The sequence below is a fragment of the Lathamus discolor genome, chromosome 6 (assembly GCF_037157495.1).
Source record: "Lathamus discolor isolate bLatDis1 chromosome 6, bLatDis1.hap1, whole genome shotgun sequence".
NCBI classification, from domain to species: domain Eukaryota; kingdom Metazoa; phylum Chordata; class Aves; order Psittaciformes; family Psittacidae; genus Lathamus; species Lathamus discolor.
This window is the reverse complement of record NC_088889.1, coordinates 30,375,375-30,398,290: the sequence shown is the minus strand read 5'-3', so window position 1 is coordinate 30,398,290 and position 22,916 is coordinate 30,375,375. Positions and strand designations below refer to the sequence as shown.

Sequence of the window (22,916 nt, the reverse complement as noted above, 5' to 3'; positions counted from 1 at the left end):
ACAGCAAGGTGCTGCCCATCTGCTTGGGTGAATATGAATGAGCCAAAACACAGTGGAACAGCCAAGACTCCTGCGACTGTTAGATGTGAGGATGGCCATTTTCTTGGTACCAGGAGATATGCAGGATGCCCGGGGAAACAGTTAACTCTACTGAGTGTCCCCTCCAATCAAACCTAGCCTGAGAAGAGTGCAAAAGCCCATGTTTTGCGTCTTCTTTAATGGCATTAATTTTGTTCTGCACAACATAATTAAATATTGTGGAAAACATCATTTAAAAATAGATTTCTCTTACACTCTAGAACCAAGCTCATTAATACCTTGCCACTTTCGTAATTCATTAGTTTCAATTTCCCAGGAACTGCCACCAGCAGTGATTTTTTCATCATGGCCAGAAAGATTAAACTCTGTAGGAAGCCATAAAATTGAAATCCTGTGAGAAAGCATGAGCTGGATGCACAACAGAAGTCTTTGGCAGAAGTCTAAACCAGGGAAGTTTCTGCCCTTGCTGAAGGATAAGAAACAGAAACAACTGACAGTTTCATTAAGAGTCACTAGGAAAGAAAAGGCAAAACAGACCTGCATTGCCCAAGATGGTCTAAAATTGTGCAACCGAAAGGCAACTACAGCTTGGACATCAGATGGAAGAAGCAGAGGCATCAGATTACAGAAGTAAAAAGGCTTTGAGAAAACAGATAAACAGTGACAGTATTTGACAAGAACACTGCACTTGAAGGTCCTATGTTACCATCCAGAAAGTCATCAAAAAGTAATATACGAAACATTAGGACAGATAATAGGAACTTCCAGAGCTGTTGCTCTGTTTCTGTTGCTGAAAGACACTGTAAACACCCTAAGGACTTCTACCAATGTAATCTGAATTTCCTTCTAGCCAGCTAACACTCTCTCTTAACACTGCCACCAGCCTAGTGCATGAATAAGGGCCAGAAGGAGATTTGCATGTGCTCAGGGAACCTGAAGGAATTACATCACACTCTCACACATCTCTGCAAAGTATGGCAGGTTTGTCAAGTGTGTCATGATAAACTAAACAGCCTCCACACAAGGGCTACAGTAGTCAATGCAGTCCTCTATTACAATACTTAGGCCTCATTCTGCAGGCGCAGGAGACTGCTAACCTGGCGTGTGCAACAGCTAGGAATGTCAGCATCCAGAAGTAGGAAAGTCAATAATCTCTGCTTTGGAGTGATCCCACTTTCATAGCAAGTAAAGGACTGATGTTAGCAGAACAGCAACAAAGCTGGCTAGTGGTGCTTACTGCAAAGGTCAGTGCAAGGACTTACATCAAAGGATGGAAACACCAGTAAGAGGCCTGGTTAGGAGAATGTGGAGTTATAATCTCGAATCTTAAAATAGAAATAGAAAAGTGGAATTAATGCACCCATGATGATGAATCTCACAGTTTGCCAGAATCTGGAAAGATTAAGAGCATCTCAAGCCCATCCAAGCAGAACTTCCGAGGATGGTTGTGCTCTCAGTAGTCCTCTGTCAACACAACTGCTGCAGAAGTAAGGGATTCATATCTTTGAATTCAGATGTCTCTGAAGGATTACACAGATATCAAAAACAGTGAATAAGACCAAGAGCACCATTAGAGAAGAAGAAGCTGAAGTAATTGGGTCCCATGAGCAGTAAGCAGTAAGAAGATGGAAACTGGGGTGGTTTGTCCGTGTGACCAGAACAACGGGTCTAGCAAACACAATTCTGTGGGAAGAATCAGAATGTCCAGGGACAGTGTGACTCAACAACATCAGCGTCTGGGTGGAGAAGTGATGGGGAGATCTAAAGAGTAAAGTAAATATGAAGAGAGATTCCAGTCAGTGCCTAAAGATGATACTCCTCAGAGCACATTGGTATAGGAAAAGGAAAATAATAAATATTTCATAACTTGTCTATGTCTTCTTCCTTTATGGAGTTGCACAAAGGACATAATACAGAGTATGGTCCACAATGAACCGCTGACTTGTGTTACCAATGCTCCCATCACCCAGAACATTTTTTCAATTACTTCTGATATCTTTGTTTTAGACTGCTCAAAATTGCCCATTGCTCCATACATTTCTTCTTTTGTTTCCTGAAGGTGAGTTTTTTCTGTGGGCTTCTAAATACCAGGTAAAACTCAGTATGCTGTGGCAATATGTTTAGTTCTCAGAGCCCAGCCTGATACATTTTGATAGATTTTGATATTGCTTTTGGTCATATTCTTAACATCCTGCCACTGTTCTGGTGAGATGTAGAGGTTTTCTTGCTCTTCAGGTGCCCTGGGTGTAGTTTTATGAGCCCAGAAAAGGTGAATTTTGTCTCTGCAGTTTTCAGCAGGATTACAGTGGTCTGGCAGAAAAGTGTCTGTTTGTAGCTTTTGCACAAGTCATAAGTTCTTATAAATGGCAACATCATGATCCCTCCCTGAGCAGCACTGCTCATGTCAGTGAAATGTCCCCAGCTACCCACAGTGCCCCCACAGCCAGAGAAAAGCACCTCTTCCTGGCTCTCTCCTCAGAGCAGGGTGCTTTGGGGGCAATATTGGCACTGGGGAAGAGATATGTTGTCCCCAGCAGTCAGCAGAACTCTTTTAGCTGTACAAACTTGCTCTTTGCTGCATCTTTCCAAGAATCAGAAACATGCCACCCAAGAGTAAGGCAGCCAGGAAGCACTGCTTATCAGCAATGCTTACTGGCAGTGAGCAGGTGACTAGATAAAAACAGGTTAAGGAAAAAGTGTTACAGTTTCTCCCAAAGAAGACATTACCCACAGGATATTGCAAGGCTTTCCCCATGGGTGATGTGCTGGGAGCAGATCCAAGTGGCTGCTGTAGCCCTGCACAGGCTGCTTGACACTGTCACTGTTCAAAATAAATTTTGGGCAGAGTACTGGTCCCAACGGTGCTAGTACCTTGAGTAATGATCCATCTAAGCCAGTGTTTTTCTATTCTTACTTGCTTGCAGGCCACCTAAAAATGTCCCAGCAGAGCTGTGGGTCTCTTTACAGAATCACAGAATAGTTAGGGTTGGAAAAGACCTTAAGATCATCCAGTTCCAACCCCCTGCCATGTTCAGGGATGCCCCAAACTAGAACAGGTTGCTCAAAGCACCATCCTACCTCGCCTTGAACACTGCCAAGGATGAATCCCAGCTTGCTGACAAATACGCTTGATTTTGTTACCTACTGTGACCTCTCAGAGCAGACCAGGGGCAGTCCAGTTTCCATACACCACCTGCTGAAAACTCCCGTCCTTAAGCTCCAGCAAGTTTTGTACCTAGACTGCTTTAGCTATATCATTGCTGTTGATTTGTGGTAGTTTATGCTAGTTAACTATTTATATGGGAGGAGAAGTAGCTATAGGGTGAGAAGGCTCTTCTATGTGGACACTCCTGACACTGAGGAGCTTGAACTAATATTCTTTTTTCTAAAACTCAACCTCCCAAATGGCAGAGCTTCCTGGCACAGAAACAATCGTTACTCCCAATCCAAGTGATCTGCCCATGTATGCAAACATGTGCAGGTGCAGCCTGCTGTTATGCACACCTGCAACCTGGGATGCCAAAATGAACATGTGGCTCTTAACAGAAAAGAAGTCCTTAAAACTGTCGTCTGCACAAAGGGCTTTAGTTAATTATTGGAGATTCAAGCAAGTTCAGACTCTTGGCATTTGATTCGTTCTGTGGAACAGCACTGAGTTTTGCTTTATTTTGGTTTCCTGTGTCAGAGCTGCAAAGCAGATGAATTTCAAACTACAGAAATTGTTCGTTGTAGATGTTTAATGAAAATCCCTGACTAAAACATGATTCATATTATGGAAAAAGAAAAAACTTGCCAAACATGTATTTTTCCAGTTGTGGAAGAAAAGTAAGAGAAAGGAATTGTTTTCTTGAAATATATTGTAAATTCCACGTTGCAGTCTGTTATCAGCACACACACTGAGGTTGATCTGTTTGTGCTTATCCAACACAAACTAATGTTAGGAATGACTTCTGAGAATTACATGTCCTTTGCCTCTTTAAAAAGTGCTTATATTGGTGTACTCAGGCCAAAACAGCAACCTGACTGCCTGGGCTAGGACAAAGGGAGAGCTAAAAGGACGAAATGTCTTGTTTGGGGAAAGAACTGTGAAGCTGAACCATAGACAAGCTCGAGCATTTCCTTCCAGTGGGATTCTCTGCTGGCTTGAGAGCAAGAGCCAGTGCATGCAGCCAAGAGAGAGGAGAGCCAGGCGGATGTCTTTGTCCCACAGGTGCTGGAGGCTCTGCTTTGTAGGGGAGCTAACAACCAGGCAGGCAGGGCAAGGAGCTGCACACATTTCACAGAGCTGTATGTGAATCAAGGCAGACCATGAAGCTGAATCATGGTAGCTGAGCTTCATGTCCACAGCTCTGAACTGTGGCCTAGAAAACAGAGCGAAGGAAGATACAGAGCAGCTGCGGGTGCAGCTATGTTGTGTAAGCCAGTGCTGCTCCTCAAGAACTTTCAGTGTGCTCCTCTGGCAGGAACAGGTAGCTCTGGGGAATCCAGTTTTCCACCATCAGAACCCACTGCAGATTTCCTTAAACTTGTCATCTCTGTGATGGTGTGTTCTGTACATAGACGCACAGACAATTTGTGAGGCTATAAAGCTAAAGCAAAGATGGACACTTTCTCCTGCAGAACCATCTCTTTCTCTCTGCCTTGGGTTACTGACCAGTATGAAATTTTCTCCACCAGGTAGTGAATTTTATTTAAGCTTAGCAGCCAAAACCTTTATAATAACATGTGAGGTTTGGGCTACACAATACCATAGTATGCTGTTACAAAGGAGGTCATCTTGAAGAACTCTGCAATGTGGTGTAGATTGTATTTTGCCCCTTAAAGGAAAGTGCTGTTGCTGCATAACACAATGAAGGGAGAAGACAAGGGAGATACAAATAGGCTGTGCTCACGCTGCCTGTGTGACCCAGGTCAGAGCCCACACACAGTGATTTCTGTTTTTTTCTTTTTCTTCAAAGCGCTTTGTCCATCCAGACCAAACCAGATTCCGGCATGGAGATTCACAAGGTCAGCCCCATATGTATTACAGATATGCACACCCTTAGAGACAGAGGGGCTTGTTATGAAGAACTCTTTAGCTGTGACCTGGGTTTTTTTTTTCTTCCCATTGTATCTGTTACTGTCACAACAGTCTGATATCTTGAGCTAACCATTCAGAGAGCTAGGCTAAGACATTTCTTCTCCAGTGTTTCCCCGAAGATTCTCACTGTGGTCTTCTGAAGACAATTCTTTATGCTTCTTCATATTAGTCCATGCAAATACTTGACAATCACAGAATACAAGATATGTGAGCCAAGCCCACCACCTTTTTTACTGTATGGCTCAAAGAAAACAGTTGCTGACTGTCTTTTTTTGTTTTTCATCAGTCCTGTACCTGGAAGGATCTGTCCTTGTATTTGAGGACATCTTCAAACTGGTTGCCTTCTACTGTGTCAGTAGGTGAGTTGGATTCATTGCTTCCATGGAGGGGTAGCTTCACTCTGCCCTCTGGAGTGCCTTTCCCCAGTATCCAGTCACAGCACAGCCCCCTCTGTTTCTTCCCATCTCTTCTAACCTGCCAGATGAGGAGGTATTTCAGGTGCTGGTATCTACAACAGGAACAAATCACCCACTTTTTAGCAGAAAAACCATAACCACAGATGTCCCTGAAGCTGCAGTCTTTATCTGAGGAAGGTCTATAATGCTACACTCACAAAGGACTGAGGCACAGGACTAGGGCTAGGAGGGCAGGGAGGAAAATGGGGCCTGGATTAGCTATCTCTTACTTGAAGCAGCTTTAGCATCCACACATACTTGGCAGCTCGTTAGTAAATCTGCTAATGGACTGTTGGCTGTGGGAGGCTCAGAGCACTTAAGTCACTTGAGGGGAATCTGTAAAGAGAGTAGTCCTGAAATGATTTATTTCTTTAGCCAAAATTTAAAAATACACTAAAGCAATAAGGAAGAGACCTTGCTTGTTTGTTCAGTGCAGAAATACAAAACCTAATGGCCACAGATATAGGACAGACCTGTAAGGTCATTTTCATTAGAGCAAAGTCTGATCAGCAGCTGATGATTCCCTCTGTGTGATTAAACCCTTGTGTCTCCTCTGTCTGCAGTCTCCTCTCATCTGTGTTCGTGCTGAGCACACTGCAGCAATACTTCCACAACCTCCTTATTGTACTTCTGCCGCAGCAGGCCTGGTTTTGGGTTGGATGTAAACTTTTGGCCTCCCCTGTATAAACTTAGATGACTCTTAAAGTAGTTACTTCCATTTAAGAGGTACAAGCAGATTCGGGATTTGTTAACCAGGCAGCCTTGTCAGTGACTCGGTTAGGTCACATAGCAGGAACAGTCTATCTATGGTATGATCCAGTGTGCCACAGTTTACCCAGACAGTACCATTTGCACTATATTGAGGGCTGCTGCTGCAGCCTGCTGAGTTCAGTGCTGCTGGGCCAGGACTCCTATATAGACACAAGGGGCTGTTTTACCCTCTTCAATTAAAAGACAGCCATCTAGATGTGTATAGACCCTACAGAAGGGGCTTAAATGAACCCTTGGACCCATATAAAGATTTCTGTGTCACCAAAATGAAGAAGAGCCCAAATGCAAACAAGAATTGAGCATTTCAAGTCAATGGCCAGTTGGAGGGAAAATATGCTCACTTCTGCTTTCCTTCAGGTGGTTCATGTGATTTTTCAGGTCTCTGTCAAAAGACAAGGAAAACAGGGAATCATTTTCTGAGAGAAGCAGGAAATAAAAATGCTGCTTAAGCACTCAGCTACCATTTACTGGCAGCTTGTAGGAGGTCTCCGTGATGTTGTGTGGAAAGGCCTGTTCTCAGGGCTGTAATAAACAGTCACCTACAGAGAGCTGGAAACAGCTTATCAGGGCTGACAGGCTCTTCTCAAAAGAAAGTATGGCATGGCTTGATTACCTTAGATCACCAAAATAACACCTGTAGGTAACACGTGACTTGGTGGCTTGCCTGTAGGCTGCTGCTTTATTAATAAAACCAGATTTTTTTCTATTAAGCTAATGTCTTAATATTTCCTGATTTTCAGATGTATTTTTCTACCAAAAAAAAAAATAGAAAAAGAAAAAAAAAGGGAACTACTGATGCATATAGCAAATATAACAGTAAGAACAGTAACAAAGAAAGAAAGCAGAATGTCCCTGGACTCTCTTCCTCTTTTAAACCTCATATTTGCCATGACAAAGTAATACGCCTGATGTGATAACTGATCACATCAGTTTATGTCAAACAATGTGACAACAGGGTGCTCAGTGGTGCAGAGAGAACTCATTGACTACACGGTACATCAGTAAGACATGGATCTGTTAATAAGAGCAAAAGTAGCAGCCTTGCATTTATCTGTCAATAAATTGGTCCTCCTCAGGTCTGCAGTCATGTGCATGTTTGGGATGCCCATTTGTGTAGCAGATACCACCTACTCACAAGGCCAGCTGTTTCTAAAATTATTTCCTGCATCTTGCAGAGCATTTTGTTAAAGTTCTTAATGTGTAAAATGATCCTGCATTATTATGTGCTGCCTTTTAGGGACTATTGGTTTGGTTTTTCTAGTCATTGTTAGAATGGGAATTTACATAGGAACAGGTTTAGCAAATTGTCATTAGGCAAGAGGCAAACATGAAAAGTTCAATGTCAGCCCAAGAGCTCCAATTAATTATTTGAAACTTAGGGTGTGTGAAACCCAGCTAATGACCTCTGAGAAACTGCATCTTTTTTTTTTTTTTTTTCAGTAAAAATACAGCATCTTTCCATAAACCAAGCAGTCAAAAATCTGAGAGAGTACAGTTGAGGGATATATGTGTTTTCTCAGTGTCATGCAGCACTTCATCATTGTCTGTCACTTCACACAGGGGCTACCCTTCCCCAGGAGGAGTCTTCCTTCCCTAACCCCACTGTGTCTTGCCATGTCCCCATGCTTTATACTTACACTGATTTTTAAAAGGGGAAGCAGGGTGGGGAGAGAGGGGTAAACAGAAAGCAAAAGGACTGCAGAGCCCCTCCACACCAGAAAGAATGGCTTTTCTAACTACAGTAATTACCGTTTTCACACCTCATTTTTCATGGGAAGGTATTTCAACCCATGTGGCTTCCTCTAAGGTGAGAGGTGTTTCTGTTGCTTTCAGAGGAGGAAGCTAAGACCCCATCATTAAACCAGTGGCATGGCATGAAGCATCACCACAGGAGCTGGTGATCTCTTGTGAAATCAGAGCAACCCAGGCTGGTACAATGTCCATGATTCCTTACGGGCCATGAGACCTTCCCATGACAACACCCCGGACTTTGCAGGGAAGGCTGAAATTGTGATTCAATCACTAGAATCAACAGTAAAATCTGGGGTTCCTAGCAATTGTGTGGTTTATTCTTTTGTTGTTTTTCTTCACTGTGTTTCTTTTTACAGAGATTTGCTGCCCTTCACCCTGAAGCTACCACAAGCAATATTAGAAGCCAGTAGCTTTCAAGACCTTGAAATTATCTCTAGTCTGGGGATGGGTAAGTCCCTCAAAGCAGCCAGAGTTTCACTCAAACTTGTGAGAACCATGGTGCTTCATAACTGGAGGACAGATTCTTCAGAATAGATGAGGAGGCCTGAATGTAAGAGAGAAGATGTTCATGATCTTTATAGAAGCACACTGAAAACTGCCCCTTCCCCTTTGGACAAAAACCTCCACTGGGACTTTTGTGCATGGATGGGACCTACAGTTTCACTGTGTAAGCTGGGGCTTTCAACAACTGAAGCACGGCACAGCCTCTCATGATAACTTACATAAACTGGAAGTAGTTGGCATCTAAGTATATAAAAAAGAAAAACAGCTTTGCAATTTCCACTTCTGATGTGTGGGGGCAATGCTGATGGAAGTGACATTTTTGAATTTTGATATTTCTGCTTTCTCTTGCAGGATTTCTAATTGGTAGAGGACTCTGTAGTGTCTCAGCATGTTCTCTCGCCTCACACTAATTAGATAAAAAAGGAATGTTATTTTTAGTGACAGAACCAAACGAGCAAATTTTAGATCAGATGTGCAAAGTTACAGAGTTGGAAATGCAGTTCTTTTAACTAAAGGAGGTCACCTTCCTGTTCTTTCCTATTTAACAGACTCTGCTTGAGACAGGTATTACAGTTAGGCACTCTCACACCAGTTTGCTTTCAGTTTTTTCTCAGCTGTTGAAAACAGCCAAACAATGGTGAAAGATGAATTTAGCTCACTTAGAGATACACACTAGAGCACCATGGGGATTTAGGGATCTATTTTTGGATCTTCTGCATTATACCTCCCAGAAGGCATGGGAAAACCCTGCTGGTTTCAGTTCAAGAAGCTTTGTTAAATTTGACTAACAATTTGCCTCTAACATTTTCAGCATCCTCTATTTTGAACATGTTCCTGTTTGTTGAAGCATCCTTGAGTACGGGAGTCTAGCCCGCACTTACTGCTCAAAGAAAAGTACTTTGCAAGTCGAGATAGCAAGATGCAAACTTACTATTAATTTTAGTTAAAAGTGTAAAAATTTGGATTAAAATGTAAGAAGTGTGTCATAATTCTCCAACCCTCAACCTAATTTAAGCCAGTAGAGTTGATCCTGCCTCAGGAAACAGTCTCCAACAGCTTCTGAATGGAAGGATTAACTAAAGAAAAAGAACCAAACAATGTTGGTTGTAGTCTTCTTTCTTCCCTCCTGTACACTGGTGATGCTTGGAGGTTTGCTTATCAGAGTACATTGCATGCCAGGAGCATTTCTGACAACAGAAGAAAATGTGCTGCTCTGTAAAGGTTTCCTGAGAAATGATGCTAGCTTCTTGGAGTGCCATGCTGTCTCAGTAAAGTCAAACAGGCTGAAGTAATGTGTGATACTGTTTACTGCTTCCTGGAACAAAATTTCATGGGTACGAATGAGTAGACAAACAATAAGTGCTGCCTGAAGTGGCACTCCCAAAGGAAAGCTAGCATTGTTTGAAACTGGTAGGTTGCCTTTATTCATTTCAAAGTGATATGTTTTTTGAGTGGACAGAAGTAAGATGTCTACCAACAAGCTGGCTTGTCCCACAAATGATCCGGCTGTTACGTATATTGTCAAAGAGGATGTACTGCAAGCCCTCTGGTCCTCTGTACCTTCAGAAGAATTACTATTGCACAAAGAACACGCACCAAGTCTCAAAGAACTGCTTAATTATCCCTCCCAGAGTATAAGCTAAGGGAAGAGCCAGGATAGCAATGGGAGATGATCAAACTGCCTTTCCTGCTGTATGAAACAGTGTGGCTGCATTGAGAAACACCCTCTCTGAAGCAGCTATGTAACCCTTGGTATGACCACCTCATCTGGTCCTTCACAGTCTGAAGGGAGCATTATATTTTTCACCACAGTGTCTTATCCTGATCACTACTAAGAAAAATAACTAACTTCCCTTTTGTAGATTGGTTTACTCACAATTTCCTCAGCCCATGAGGCTCCACAGACTATTTTCAGACTTAAACAAGCAACTTCCACTGTCCTGCATACAGGACAGTAGAATTGGAGTTCTGATACCCAGTAAAGTTGGACTACAATTTCCTTTTTAAAGGAAATTTTACCCCACACAGTCTCAGACATGAGGGGGTTAGCAGTGTGATGCTATTATGTGCAGTTGCAATTGCGTGTCTACGCCAGAATTCTGTTGTCAAGAGTGCTGTTGTTCCTGGCAACACTCTTATTTTAAGCTTCTTTGTTCTCTTCCGTCTCATAGTAGGGAATTAGGGAATAAACCTGTTCTAACCTTAGCCTCCCTGAAAAAACAAAAACCTGCTGACATGCTTACAAAGCTGAATTAGCCATGGACACTAACCTAGGCTGAAGAAGGCTAAATTGGCAATTTTAACCTGATGGGAATGAACATTCTTTTAGTTCATCTGTGCATGGCTTACTCTGTGCCTGTGTTATGAAAATGCTTGGTTAGAGGGAGCAGGAGGGCAGTGAGGAGTTACCCTGCCTGTCCTGCCCTGCCTGTAGTACTTGCACTCACTGCAGGGAAGGGAATAGTCCCTCTCCCTGGGGCAGCTGGCTGTGACCCTGGGGACCACATTGCTGGCAGAGGGAGGCAAGGCCAGCAATGGACTCAGGGCACCGAGGGGGCAAGGTAGAGTCCTGCAGAGAGCAAGTCATGGCAGCAGCAGAAAGAAGATGGCTTTTCCAGCAATGGTGGGGAGCTGGCTGCAGGCAGGAAGTCACCAAAAATCACAACTGCACCAGGGAGCAAAACAGGAAGAAGTGGCCTGCCTTTGGAGATGCAGTAGGCAAGGGAGAGATTTTATCTGATGTATTTCACCCCTGAGTTCCGCACTGGCTTTAACTGAGAGTTCCTTTGCTCTGAGTTCTGCTATGACCTCCTTAACTGGAAGTCCCTTTGAGCTTTTCTGGGATGCTGGTTTTTAGGAAAAAACACAGGCAGACACTGCCCAGAGCTCTGGCCAGTTCAGCCCTGTCCCCCTTCCCTGTGATGGTCTGGGGCTACACTGTGCAGCCAGCAGGAGAATGGAGTCCTGGCAAGGCACAGCTAAAGGCACCCTCCTGAGATGTGCACCATGTGGGTCATCGCACACGTGTAGCCCGATCCATCCTCTCTTGACCCAGCAGGTAATATTTTTGCAGTGGGACAGGTTTGGAACCAAGCAGAGGGCATGGCTCATCTGCTGTGTGGCTGCCCCATTTGCGTCCTGTGTCCACCCAGAAGGGTGTGCCATCAGGGTCAGCTTTGTGTCCAGGGACCAAGCATGCTGAAATAGTTATTTAGTTACCTGCATCCTTGTATTTCCAGGATTTCCCTTCTTCCCCTTGTCCCTAAATCTGTGGGCATCAGTCCTCACCCAGGGAATACCCTCAGAGGTTTATACCCTTTTCCTTCATCAGAACATACGGAGTTTGCAGGATCCTGTTTCCTGATGCTTCGAGTAGCGGACTCTGGATTAGCAGATCTAAAAGTGCTAGAAAGCAATCACACTGCTAAGGCAAGCAGGTTTAAAAACTCATCTCAGGGGAAGGGAAGAAGTTTATATTTGATGCTGAATCAATTCAAATTATGAACAAATGCTTTGTAAATTTTTAAATGGGCTGTTCAAAGATATTCTAGTGAGAAGTTTGTGACATACAGAAAAGACTACTTGTGTCTTCTTTTTCCAGTCACAGCTGATGGCACTGGAGTGCTTAACTATTCTTTAATCTTTCAGTATACAACCTTCCTGTGTTCACAGTCTTTTGCACCACCTTTCCTCTCTTACACATGCAGGGAGGCAGTGTCATGACTATGGATAATTGCCATCCAGAGCAACAGACTTTAATGATAATTTTAACCTGTGGAAGGTATTTAAAATCGTATGTTTCTCGACTGGTTGTACTGCAAAACAGGAGCAGACCTCTTTGTAGACAGACTGACACATGAGCTTGCTTTGTCATCTTCATCTGATATCTCTTGTGCCTCTGGTGTACGTTGAATCAAGGCTATATATCTCAGCCCTGCACCTTCCTACAGTCAGAAATAGCGGGACGGGAGGTCACCTGGGGGCTTCACACCCTCACCTCAGGTATCCATAGCTATTTGCATTTAGAGGACAGCACTCATTGAACAAGCCATAGACCCTCTTTTACAGTCATTTGTATTTGTTACTTGCACCTTCCTGCTCACACTGCATAGGCTGCACAGCATTAACAGTTCTCACTAGATGAATGTCCTAAAACTGGCATAAAAGAGGTTTCTGGTGAAGATTCTGAGCTTGTCTCCTCATTTGAAGGATCTCACACACATAAAACAGGCAACCCTTTCTTCATACTGTTTTGTGCAGAGGTGTGAAAGCCATTTCTTTTAACAAAAAGTAGAACTTCAAAGTGCTTTTAGCAGTTAAAATTCTCTCAGAGCATTTTTTTGTTTTGTTTTGACAGATTTCTGGGATTCCTCCTTAAACCACAGAAGTGAGGAGTTACCCCACCCTGCAAAACACTCTGCTTTCAGCACTGCTCAGACAGACAGCTTAAAACCTACCCAGTGTTTTGCAAGCAGCACAAACCACTGCTCATGTGAAATTGAGCTGTCAATAGGAAATGACAGGCTGTGGTTCGTGAATCCTATTTTTATAGAAGAGTGCAGTAATCCTTTTTCACCAGATGCACCTTCTCCTAAAAGCCGTGCTGTGAGTGCTGATCTCCCCCCTGCCACCATGCTCACTGAAAGGAGGTCTCCCCGCCGCCCCCCTCCGCCTCCACCTTCTCATGCTCTCATTCAGAAATCTCCTCTGAAGCCCCTGCAGGATCCCACCACTGCCTGTGAAGAAAACGAGCTGCTTCTTCAGCCACTAGCAAAGACCATGAAGGAAATGAGAATTGAAGGCAGTGACAATAAAGAAGAAGGGAAGCAGAGCTTCTCAGTCAGTGAGCCTTTGGCGGTGAGCCCCAGGAAGGGCTCCCAGCCCTCTGTCCCCCCACGGAAGCGGCTGTCTGAGAGGACCTCTGAGGAGAGCTGTGTGGGAAACCCTGGAAGTTGTGAAACTCTGAAAGGGGAATGGACAGAAGATAAACAACATGCGAGTACGGAGAGCAGAGATAAAAGGTCACTGTGCAAAAAGGCTGTAGAAATGCCTGGAGAAGTTCCTGGGGCGGCTGTATCACAATTTCAGGAGACAAAGCCTGAACCTGCAGAGACGAAGGACATGCCTGGGATTCAAAGCAATGCCATAGGAAAGTCACCTCCTATCCCACCACCAAGAAGGAAGAGGCTTTCCCAGGTACCGAGGGTCCCCAGCTCCTGCCAGTCAAAGCAAAGAACAGTGACAGAGATGGCCACAACCATGGCCATTATGCAGGATTTGTGCAAGAGCTGCTCTGCTACAGTGTCAGGTGGTGCCACTTGCACCCACACCAAGACAGAACTGGGACATAGCTGCAAATCCATCAACTCAGCTGAAATGAAAGATGCTCACTCCTCCCTGGAAGGCCCAGGAGGCAGCACTGTGGCTCAGACGTCAGCATCTGAACCAGACTCCTACTCCACCAGCAGCACAGAGGATGACCTGGAGATGCCGAGTAGTTCATCTGGTAAAAAGACACGCTCCATGATCTTGGACAAGGCCAAGAACAGGCTGTCCTTTGTGAGCCTGTCTAATGTCTTCACAGTCTTTTTGTCTAGTGACAGGAAGCTGCAGAAGAAGATTGTGGAGCTGGCACAGGACAAGGACTCGTACTTTGGCAACCTGGTGCAGGACTACAGAGTGTACAGTTTAGAGATGATGGCAAAGCAGAGCTCCAGCACAGAGATGCTACAAGAAATCCGAATGATGATGACACAGCTGAAGAGTTACTTAGTGCAGAGCACTGAGTTGAAATCTCTGATAGACCCAGGCTCCCGCACTGAGGAACAGTTAGGTAGGTGACTGTGCTTTACCCATCCTTGGGCAGAATTTGGGAAGGTGAGGAAGAAGACAGAATTACGCAGATACGGGTTCTGCTTTACAGAATTATAAACCATCTCTTAAAAGCTGAGGGGTGTGAAATGAAGTCTACTCTGTGGTTGCCAGCACTTGGAGGAGCAGCTCTAAAAACTGGGAAACCAGTAAGGGGGGAAAATCCCTCATAAAAAGTTAATATTTTAAAGGGAAGAGTTTAAGAGGAAGAGGTGTATGTTTGTGTGTGAGACATATATGTATGTATATATGCATATATACACACATATAAATATGAGTCTCTGTGTTTGTGTATGTACCTGTATGCATAGGCACACACACTGAGAGCTGTGTTCACTGGAAACACAAAAGGTCAATGTCCCCCTGCACAGCTGTGTTCCACATGGCCTTCCATGTCCACTGCCTCACACTCTGCAGTGAGGATGGAGAGCTCCTTGTATGTGGCAGCCAGATCTGGAGTCAGTCACTGTCTCGCGAGAAGAGACAAGACTACAATGGTTTTGAGTGGCAGATTGGAGGAATCAACTTGATCCCACTCTGTGCTCCTCAGAGCTCAGAGGCACAAATAGCTGCCTGCTGCAAGACCACTTCTGGCTCCAAAATACAGGCATTTGCCTCTTGTTGCCACAGACATAATTTGCCTTTGGGGAGGAAAATGAATATTTTTGGCTGTTTAGGGGTGTTTTGTTGCTTTTCATTCAATATTCTGTGAGGGAGTAATGTGCTACTGCCCTCCTTGCTAAGAAGTGGACCGTCCAGTTTAACGTATATTCATGAAGGAATATACAAAGATTCTTTATCCGAGTCATAGAATCATAGAATCATAGAATAGTTAGGGTTGGAAAGGACCTGAAGATCATCCAGTTCCAACCCTCCTGCCATGGGCAGGGACACCTCACACTAAACCATGTCACCCAAGGCTCTGTCCAGCCTGGCCTTGAACATTGCCAGGGATGGAGCATTCACAACTTCCCTGGGCAACCCATTGCAGTGCCTCACCACCCTTACAGGAAAGAACTTCTTCCTTATATCCAATCTAAACTTCCCCTGTTTAAGTTTTAACCCATTACCCCTTATCCTGTCACTACAGTCCCTAATGAAGAGTCCATCCCAAGCATCCCTATAGGCCCCCTTCGGGTACTGGAAGGCTGCTATGAGGTCTCCACGCAGCCTTCTCTTCTCCAGGATGAACAGCCCCAACTTCCTCAATCTATCTTCATACGGGAGGTGCTCCAGTCCCCTGATCACCCTCGTGGCCCTCCTCTGGACTTGTTCCAAGAGTTCCATGTCCTTTTTATGCTGAGGACACCAGAACTGCACATAATACTCCAGGTGAGATCTCACAAGAGGAAAAAACGAGACAGTCAAAGCTGTACAGCCAGAAAAATCACGCGTGCATGCACTTATATGCTCTTTTGATTTAAAATTGTTTCTTGAGGACCTGAGAAACAGAGCTATTTATGAGATCCCTAAACTGGCTTAAGGCAAGCTGGGAGCTGGAAGATCCCCAGCGCAGAACATGGCCAACCACAGAAGTGACCAGGGATTCCAGGGGATCCTGCAGTTCCAGTATTAGGTGGGACCCAGCTACCCTGGGTGAGCCAGGACCCAGAGGCTGCCAGTCTCAGCAGGCCCTGCTGACTTCTTTCTATCACAGCTAAGGCTTCACATGATCCTGCAGTGTCCCCAGCAGAAGAGACCTGCTGCCAGCCCATTGCCATACCTAGGAGAAGGGAGGTACAGTTTCACTTCTCATGCACCTCGTATAACACCTGTGCTTTTTTTCCTAGTAACCCCTTTCTTCAAAGCAAAGGGGCTGTCAGCACAGAGAAGTCAGTCTTTAATCTTGATTAGGGAATGTGAAGAAGAGGCAGAAAGAAGAAGTGTCCTTGTTCTGCTTGGTAGAGCTGCGTGTGTGCAAGGATCCCTCTCACCTTCACACAGACAGGTCTGGTTACCTCTAGCTCTGTTCACTGGTGGTTCCTTAACAGGATGATATGGCCCAGTTAGCCTAGAGGGACTACCTTTCCCTGTGAAGGACAGCCATTCCTACAATTCAAATTTGTCGTGCTTCAAGCCAGCTGTTTCTCTGTATCCTTTAAAATATTTGCATTTTGTATACATAAATGTTACTGCCCTCTGTTTCATTCCTCACTGACTGAGTGGATGAACCCTCTTGCCAGTGACCTTTTTGTCAGAGTCTGGGGTTAAAAGAGGATTCCCTGCAATCCTCCTAGCTCTGGTTTCTAGGAGTCAGACAACAGACTTTCTCACTGTCTCTCATGATTGCTTTTGTCTCCTGTTGAATATAAAGCAAATACTCAACCCACACAATTTCCTCATCCACAGGTGGCTTAAGAGGTGACATAAGTATCAGTAAGTTAAAGACACTTGAACAGTAAGGATGAGAAACTTCTGACCAGCTGTTGGTGTCTGCCTCTGAGTGGGTGGCTACAGCTGCTTTTCGTTCACTGCAGAGAAAGGGGTGCTTTGAGGATGAAACTGTTTTCATCCCAAAGTGATTATCTTAAACAGATCAGAGGGAGATGGCAGGGGGACATGAAATGAACCCCACCTGGGCATTTGTAAGGGCAGGGCTGTGCAAAGAAGCACAGTAAGATGAGGTTACTCATCTCCTCCTGGAGTTGCTTTTTCTGCTGTCTGACAGTGCTAATGCTGGTCGGCCAGGATGTCAGAGAAAGACAGATGTTGGTCAGCCAGGATGTCAGGCAAAGACAGCTGCTGGTAGCAGGAGCTGTCACACAGAAGCTGTGTCCTGGTGTTCATCTCAACCCTATCCAGGGCTTCTGGAGGGTGCTGGTAACGAAACATTTACTTTCTGGGATGTAATTTCTGCTCCCTGCTCACAGCTAGGCAATAGTGCATGAATAATCAACCACATGCTTTCTTAGGAAAGTTCTTCTTTACTTGTGCCTGCACTATTGTATTGATTACTTTTCATGGACTTTTGTGTTCTCCCTTCTCTGTGCAGAAGTGATTGCTGAGACGGCTCTATACAAATGTGTTCTGAAACCTTTAAAGGAAGCCATTGATTCTTACTTAAAAGAAATCCACAACAAAGATGGATCCTTACAGCAGCTAAAAGAGAACCAATTTGTGATACAAAACACAACTACCACTGACCTAGGCATCACAACCAGCGTGCCTGAAACCATTGTTCTTGAAAAGATCCTTCAAAAGTTCACAACCATGCACAAGGCCTACTCCCCAGAAAAGAAGATTGCCATCTTGCTGAAGTCCTGCAAACTCATCTATGACTCCATGGCTCAGGGAAACCCAGGTACAGCACTCTTACTGAAATGCTATCCCTCAGTGGTCCTTCCCCCATGTATCAGAAACAGGGTTTATGATACAGTTGATGTGGTGATATTCAAATTGGAGGTAACAGTGATGGATGGTGTGTTTGGTATCAGCTGTCCACAGGTCATATTCAGAATGGGCTGCTTAGTGACTGGGAAGTTCTCTGCACTAATAACAGGTATAAGATGTTACCTGGTTAACTTGAAGCTGCATAACCCCAAAAAACCAGACGTTAAGTATGTTTTTTATGTGTAATGTCCTTTTTGCAGAGGTCTTATCACAGCTCTCCATAAATCTTCAGAGCTCTGCCCCAGCTTGTAGCAGCTTAATGGTAATTTCTAGGAATGGGTCTTTGGGAAAAGTGTTTTAGTTTCTTCTATATCAAGTTTTGCCTAAACTGAGGAGGAAATGCAGAATGCTGGTACTGTTTGTTACAAATTCCTGGTGCTCCCGTAAATTCCAAAAGGCACTACTATGCTTCTTCAGTGTAAGGAAGTATGTGATCTGAAAATAAATATAACTTGGGCCTCAGGCCAACCGCTAAATGCACACATTAAGCCTTCGGCCTGCAGACAGGATGCGTTTTTGCAGATAAACCAGGAAGCTCCTTCCTCCAGGAATCTGCAGTTTAAGAGCTTCCTTTTTCTACTGGTGAGCTGATGACCAGCCATGCATAAATCTGGAGAGAAGAATGATACTACTTTGCTACAACGGGCAATTGTTCAAGAACTCACAATCTCCAAAGGTGCTTTTAGCTGTTCTGCTTTATTTTGCACTTACAACAGCCTTGGAACACTCATGCAGGAGTTGTGTCCCTTCTGGGCCTCCCCTGAGAGTCATCCCTTGGGCAGTACACAGCCAGATTCAATGATAGATCTAGACATATTAACAGCAGGGCAAGAAGCCACCCCAGGGCTGAGCCAAAGCTGCAGGGTGAATAGGACCTCTCATTGCCTTCAGATATTATGAGAAGATTTGGAAACATGTAGGGGAATTTGCTGTAACTTTGTTAAAACAGTTGTGTTAAGTTTTGGAGTAAATTTGTTATAAATCAAACACTCATATGTCTCATTAAAACCACATAGGAGACATAGTCTCCTTCCAGAGCTGGTGGTATGGTACATATTTGTTATACCTCAGTTAGTTCAGGGCTGGAATCTCTCTGCTGCAGGAAATGCCTTTGTGTCATTTCATGTCAGAAAGTAGGGGTCAGGGAAACAGTTAAAAAAACCTTACTTTTTTTTTTTTTAAATTGGCATTCATGAAATCAAAGGATTTCATTGTGGTTTTCTGTGCTAACCAAAATGCTTTATTTCAGGCAGCTCAGCTGCTTTCTCATGTTTAGTACTCCTGCAAGCACGGTGTATGTCAGAAGCCAACTTCACCCCTGTGCATTCAGTTCCCTCTCCAGTATATATGTGATGCAGTGATGCATACCAGGGCCTGGTCATAAGAAAACTGTCCTGGCATTAAGGAAGTGTACCCAATTAATTCAGACCAGAAAAAGAGGTTAAAGGATGGAGAATACTATAGTCTAACTCCTGGACAACAGTGGACTCGAAGAGAAATTGAATGAAATGTCCTATAGACTCACTTAGAAGTGAAATGTGTGAAAACTCTTCAACAGAATTAACTGACACCAGATCGCTTTGATTTTCCACCAAAGACAAACATCCAGCAAACTGAAATATTTTTCTGACAGGGAATTCCCAGCTGGTGGTGTGCTGGGTAGAGTGCTGTGGGCTGCTCAGACCAGATTTCAGTGGGTAGGAAATCTCCTGCTCTCTGCCCAACTTGAGAGCAGTGGCACAGAGCCCCTTTTGCTTTCAGCCAGCCCTAAGGCAGCTCAGTTTTCTTCGCACAGGAAGAACAGGGGCCATGTTCAGCTTCCTGTGCAATAGTCTGTTCTTCTTTTAGCTCCTTTTACTCACCGCTGAATTAGAAAGTTCCCTCCTCTTCCAAGATCAGAGCGGGTGGAACACAAAATTAATCATTCCCTCTGCTGCAGGACAAATCAGTCTACTTCTGTCAGAAAAAAATTCAGTTCAGTAACGTAACTTATGTTGCCTGGTTTAATTTGCAAATTGGCAGCTCATGGCAGGTCTTTATTCACTTTAGGTTGATGGTAGGATGAGCTGATCTGAGAACATGGCTTCATATCTCAAAGCAAAGTGCAAATAGCACTAAATTTTTTTTCAGACCCATATGAAAAAACAATTTTTTTAACATTCTGAGACCCGTGTATACCAGTTCAAGTTTTGCCATGGTTCCCAATAGGTCCCAAGTTTTCTTCAAAACTAGGGATAGTATTGCTCAGGAACACCTGTGTCTGTGGTAGTGCCCATCTTAGCACTGCTGAAAGAGTCATGGCACACTGAAGTCAGCCTTGATTGACTCCATGTATATCAAGCCATTCTAAGAAAGGAGTTCTGTAGTTTGATTGTAATTTGTACTACATGACAAATTCTGCCTGAAAAATTGGCTGTGGTTGAAATCCTTGATACTCAGACTATGAACTGAATGGGTTAGATCTACAGCTGGTTTAAACTAACATTTCTCCTTCAACTTGAAAGCAATCAGTTTGTGGATCTGATTCCTGAGGAAGGCATCAGAATTCCTAATTTATCAGGAAGGCAAATTCACAGTCTTTGTCAATACACCTGTCTCCAACCGATATTTGAGTACAACAAGATACAGATCTATGTTTAAGTAGGACGCATCTACAGCTACATCTAGCCGTAGCCACAGATGGGTCTCATGTCTAGCTTTCATTATAGACAACAGGGACTTAGTTGACGCAGCTCATTAATCTAGCTAGATGTGGGTGTCTGTTTTAGGTTGAGATGACTCATGACAAACTTCACTGACGATATTGATGAATTCATCCCTGGCTATAAAAAGAGCTTAGGGGTACAAGTTCAGATATTCACATGTACAGAGTATGCAGTGGCATTAGTAATCGAATCCTCCCCAGTGGGACAATACAGACAGCATTGTGGTGTCTCACTGAGCTTTTTAAAGTTCTGTGCAAACTTAAATAACAGCAACATATGCCTCCAAGAATAGCCTACAATCTAAAAATATGTAACCTGCCTGCTAAAAATACTAGGAGCAGTTAGTAAGAATAATATGCATTAAAAGAATGAAAACCAGAAGAGTTTGGAAACCCACCTCATCCCCACAAACTGGCTGGCATTTTTGGTGGCTTCTTTTAACCTTTACACTAGAAAAAGTAAGAGGCAGGACTCATGGGGAACTATAAGCTCCCAGATCTCTGACGGTTCTAAGTTTGAAAGGCATACCCCACTACCCGCAGGGAAAGTTGGGTGCATAGCTGATTTATATAGATGAACTGTAATCTCATGTAGAAAATCTGCTTATTATTTACCTTTCAGAAAGACCTTTACTCAGACAAAATGTCAAAGACATATTGTATGGTAGGATCTCCGCTTTTCGCTCTATCAAAAACACAAGTGACACTTGTGGAGTGATAAACAAGATGCAAATCTGCAATATATGTGGTCTGTAGGATGAGCCTGGAGCACCCAGCCCGGAGCTACCTGACAGCTGCTACTCTGTAGAAAAGAACCAATGGAAAAGCAAAACCAGAGGCACAGTAGGCACCGGTTTATGAAGAAATACTGTGTGAGACAACAGGCCAAACTTGGTCAGTCTAATAGAGAGGAAGATCAAGCACAAAAAGGCTCTAAGCTTAAGCTGGAAATTTGAAAGATGGGAAGACTGCTTTCTAAGGAGATTTAAGAAGAGTTAACAGAGGAACAATTTTCTTACAGCAACATTTTTTAACTTGTAGACTACCTAACATTATGAAGCTCTATTTTTGGAGTATCTTTGAACTGCACAAGGAGTTGGAGTATATAGCTCAAAACCAGATCTCTACTAATGATGGAGTTTGCAAGGTAACTGGCCCTAAAACATGTGATTTAGTAATTTCTATTCCATCATTTTGCATGGCTAATACATAGTCTGCTTTCAGAAAAAAAGAGGATAGGTAGGACATACATTCTGTTGGAACATTTCCTTAGCTTTTACGATTAAATTTGTCACCCACTGTAGAGTTGAGCAGCCAGATATTAGTTGTGCTGATGCACTCCTACATAGCTCTGTAGCTGACAAAGGCATGAACCTGAAGCAGTGTGTCTTAAGCTTGTGGAAAGGAAATTGGCTTCAAATACTTAAGCAGCCAGTGCAGAACCAATGCTAAAAGCTCTGAAAACTAAGTCAGAGCAATCCCATCACACTGCTCATTATCAGTTCTCACTTCTGAGAAGGAAAATAAAGCTATACATAACAGGTTTACTTTGTTATCTTTTGGAAGAGATTTGTGTTTAAGTTACTGTTAATGAAGGCTGGTAGACTAGAGATTGTAACTTTTTTCTGGCTAGCACAATTTCTACATTTGAATTAAAGAGCAAGTTCAATTTTTTCAAGGGCAATGAATTCCTCTGATCTGTAAAACATGTTTTTGAAGTGGATTCATGCTGCCTGCATGTACTAGCTCTCTTAATTTAACTATCATAAATCAAACCTTGCTGAAGTAGTATGGGATAGACAGGAGATAACAAAATGCTAGTGAGTCAAAAGATGTTCACAATCTTTTCTTATGATCTTTGTCCTGGTTTCCATGACAGTCTTGAGCAAATCTCAGTTAACCTTTTTGTACCTCTAGGTTTCTCAGCTATAAACTGAGGCTAAAATTAATGTATTTCCTGGGGAGCTGCCGCAAGACATCATGCTAGTGTTTGTAAAATATTAGAGCAAAGCGCAGAGCATCATCAGTGTCTGCTGGTTGTCAGAATATACATGGAGGGGAAAAAAAATGCATGAATGTGTTAAAACAGACTGTAATTTCTTTATGGAGGCTTGGGCAGAATTCCAGTTGCTTTAAATCATGTATTTAATTAATACCCGTCTATTCAAGTGCTGCATCCCAGCCGGGAACTGCTTTGCTATAAACATAATAGGATGAGTTTGTGGCAGAAAAGAAGGCTTATTTTAAGCTTCTTATAGATATTTATGAAATAAATGTTTCCTGATCATGCAGGGAAGAAGGGAAAATAAAGCAAGCAAGTTATATCTGGAGTAGGACAACACCACCTTGA

General features: G+C 43.5%; 1 protein-coding gene across 8 annotated transcripts in view; it reads left to right on the top strand.

Moving 5' to 3' along the window:
* Positions 1-22,916, top strand: part of RIN3 (Ras and Rab interactor 3) — a 68,167-nt gene that overhangs the window by 34,435 nt on the left and 10,816 nt on the right. For 4 of the 8 annotated variants that reach the window (XR_010613916.1, XR_010613918.1, XM_065685639.1 and 1 more), the window contains 4 exons: positions 5,406-5,478; positions 8,454-8,545; positions 12,959-14,434; positions 17,465-17,773. Coding sequence is in view for 5 of the 8 variants with exons in the window: in XM_065685639.1 (XP_065541711.1) it covers positions 5,406-5,478; positions 8,454-8,545; positions 12,959-14,434; positions 17,465-17,773 (1,950 nt within the window). In the remaining 3 variants the exon portion in view is untranslated. The other 4 variants (XR_010613917.1, XM_065685643.1, XM_065685641.1 and 1 more) reach the window with 4 other exon arrangements.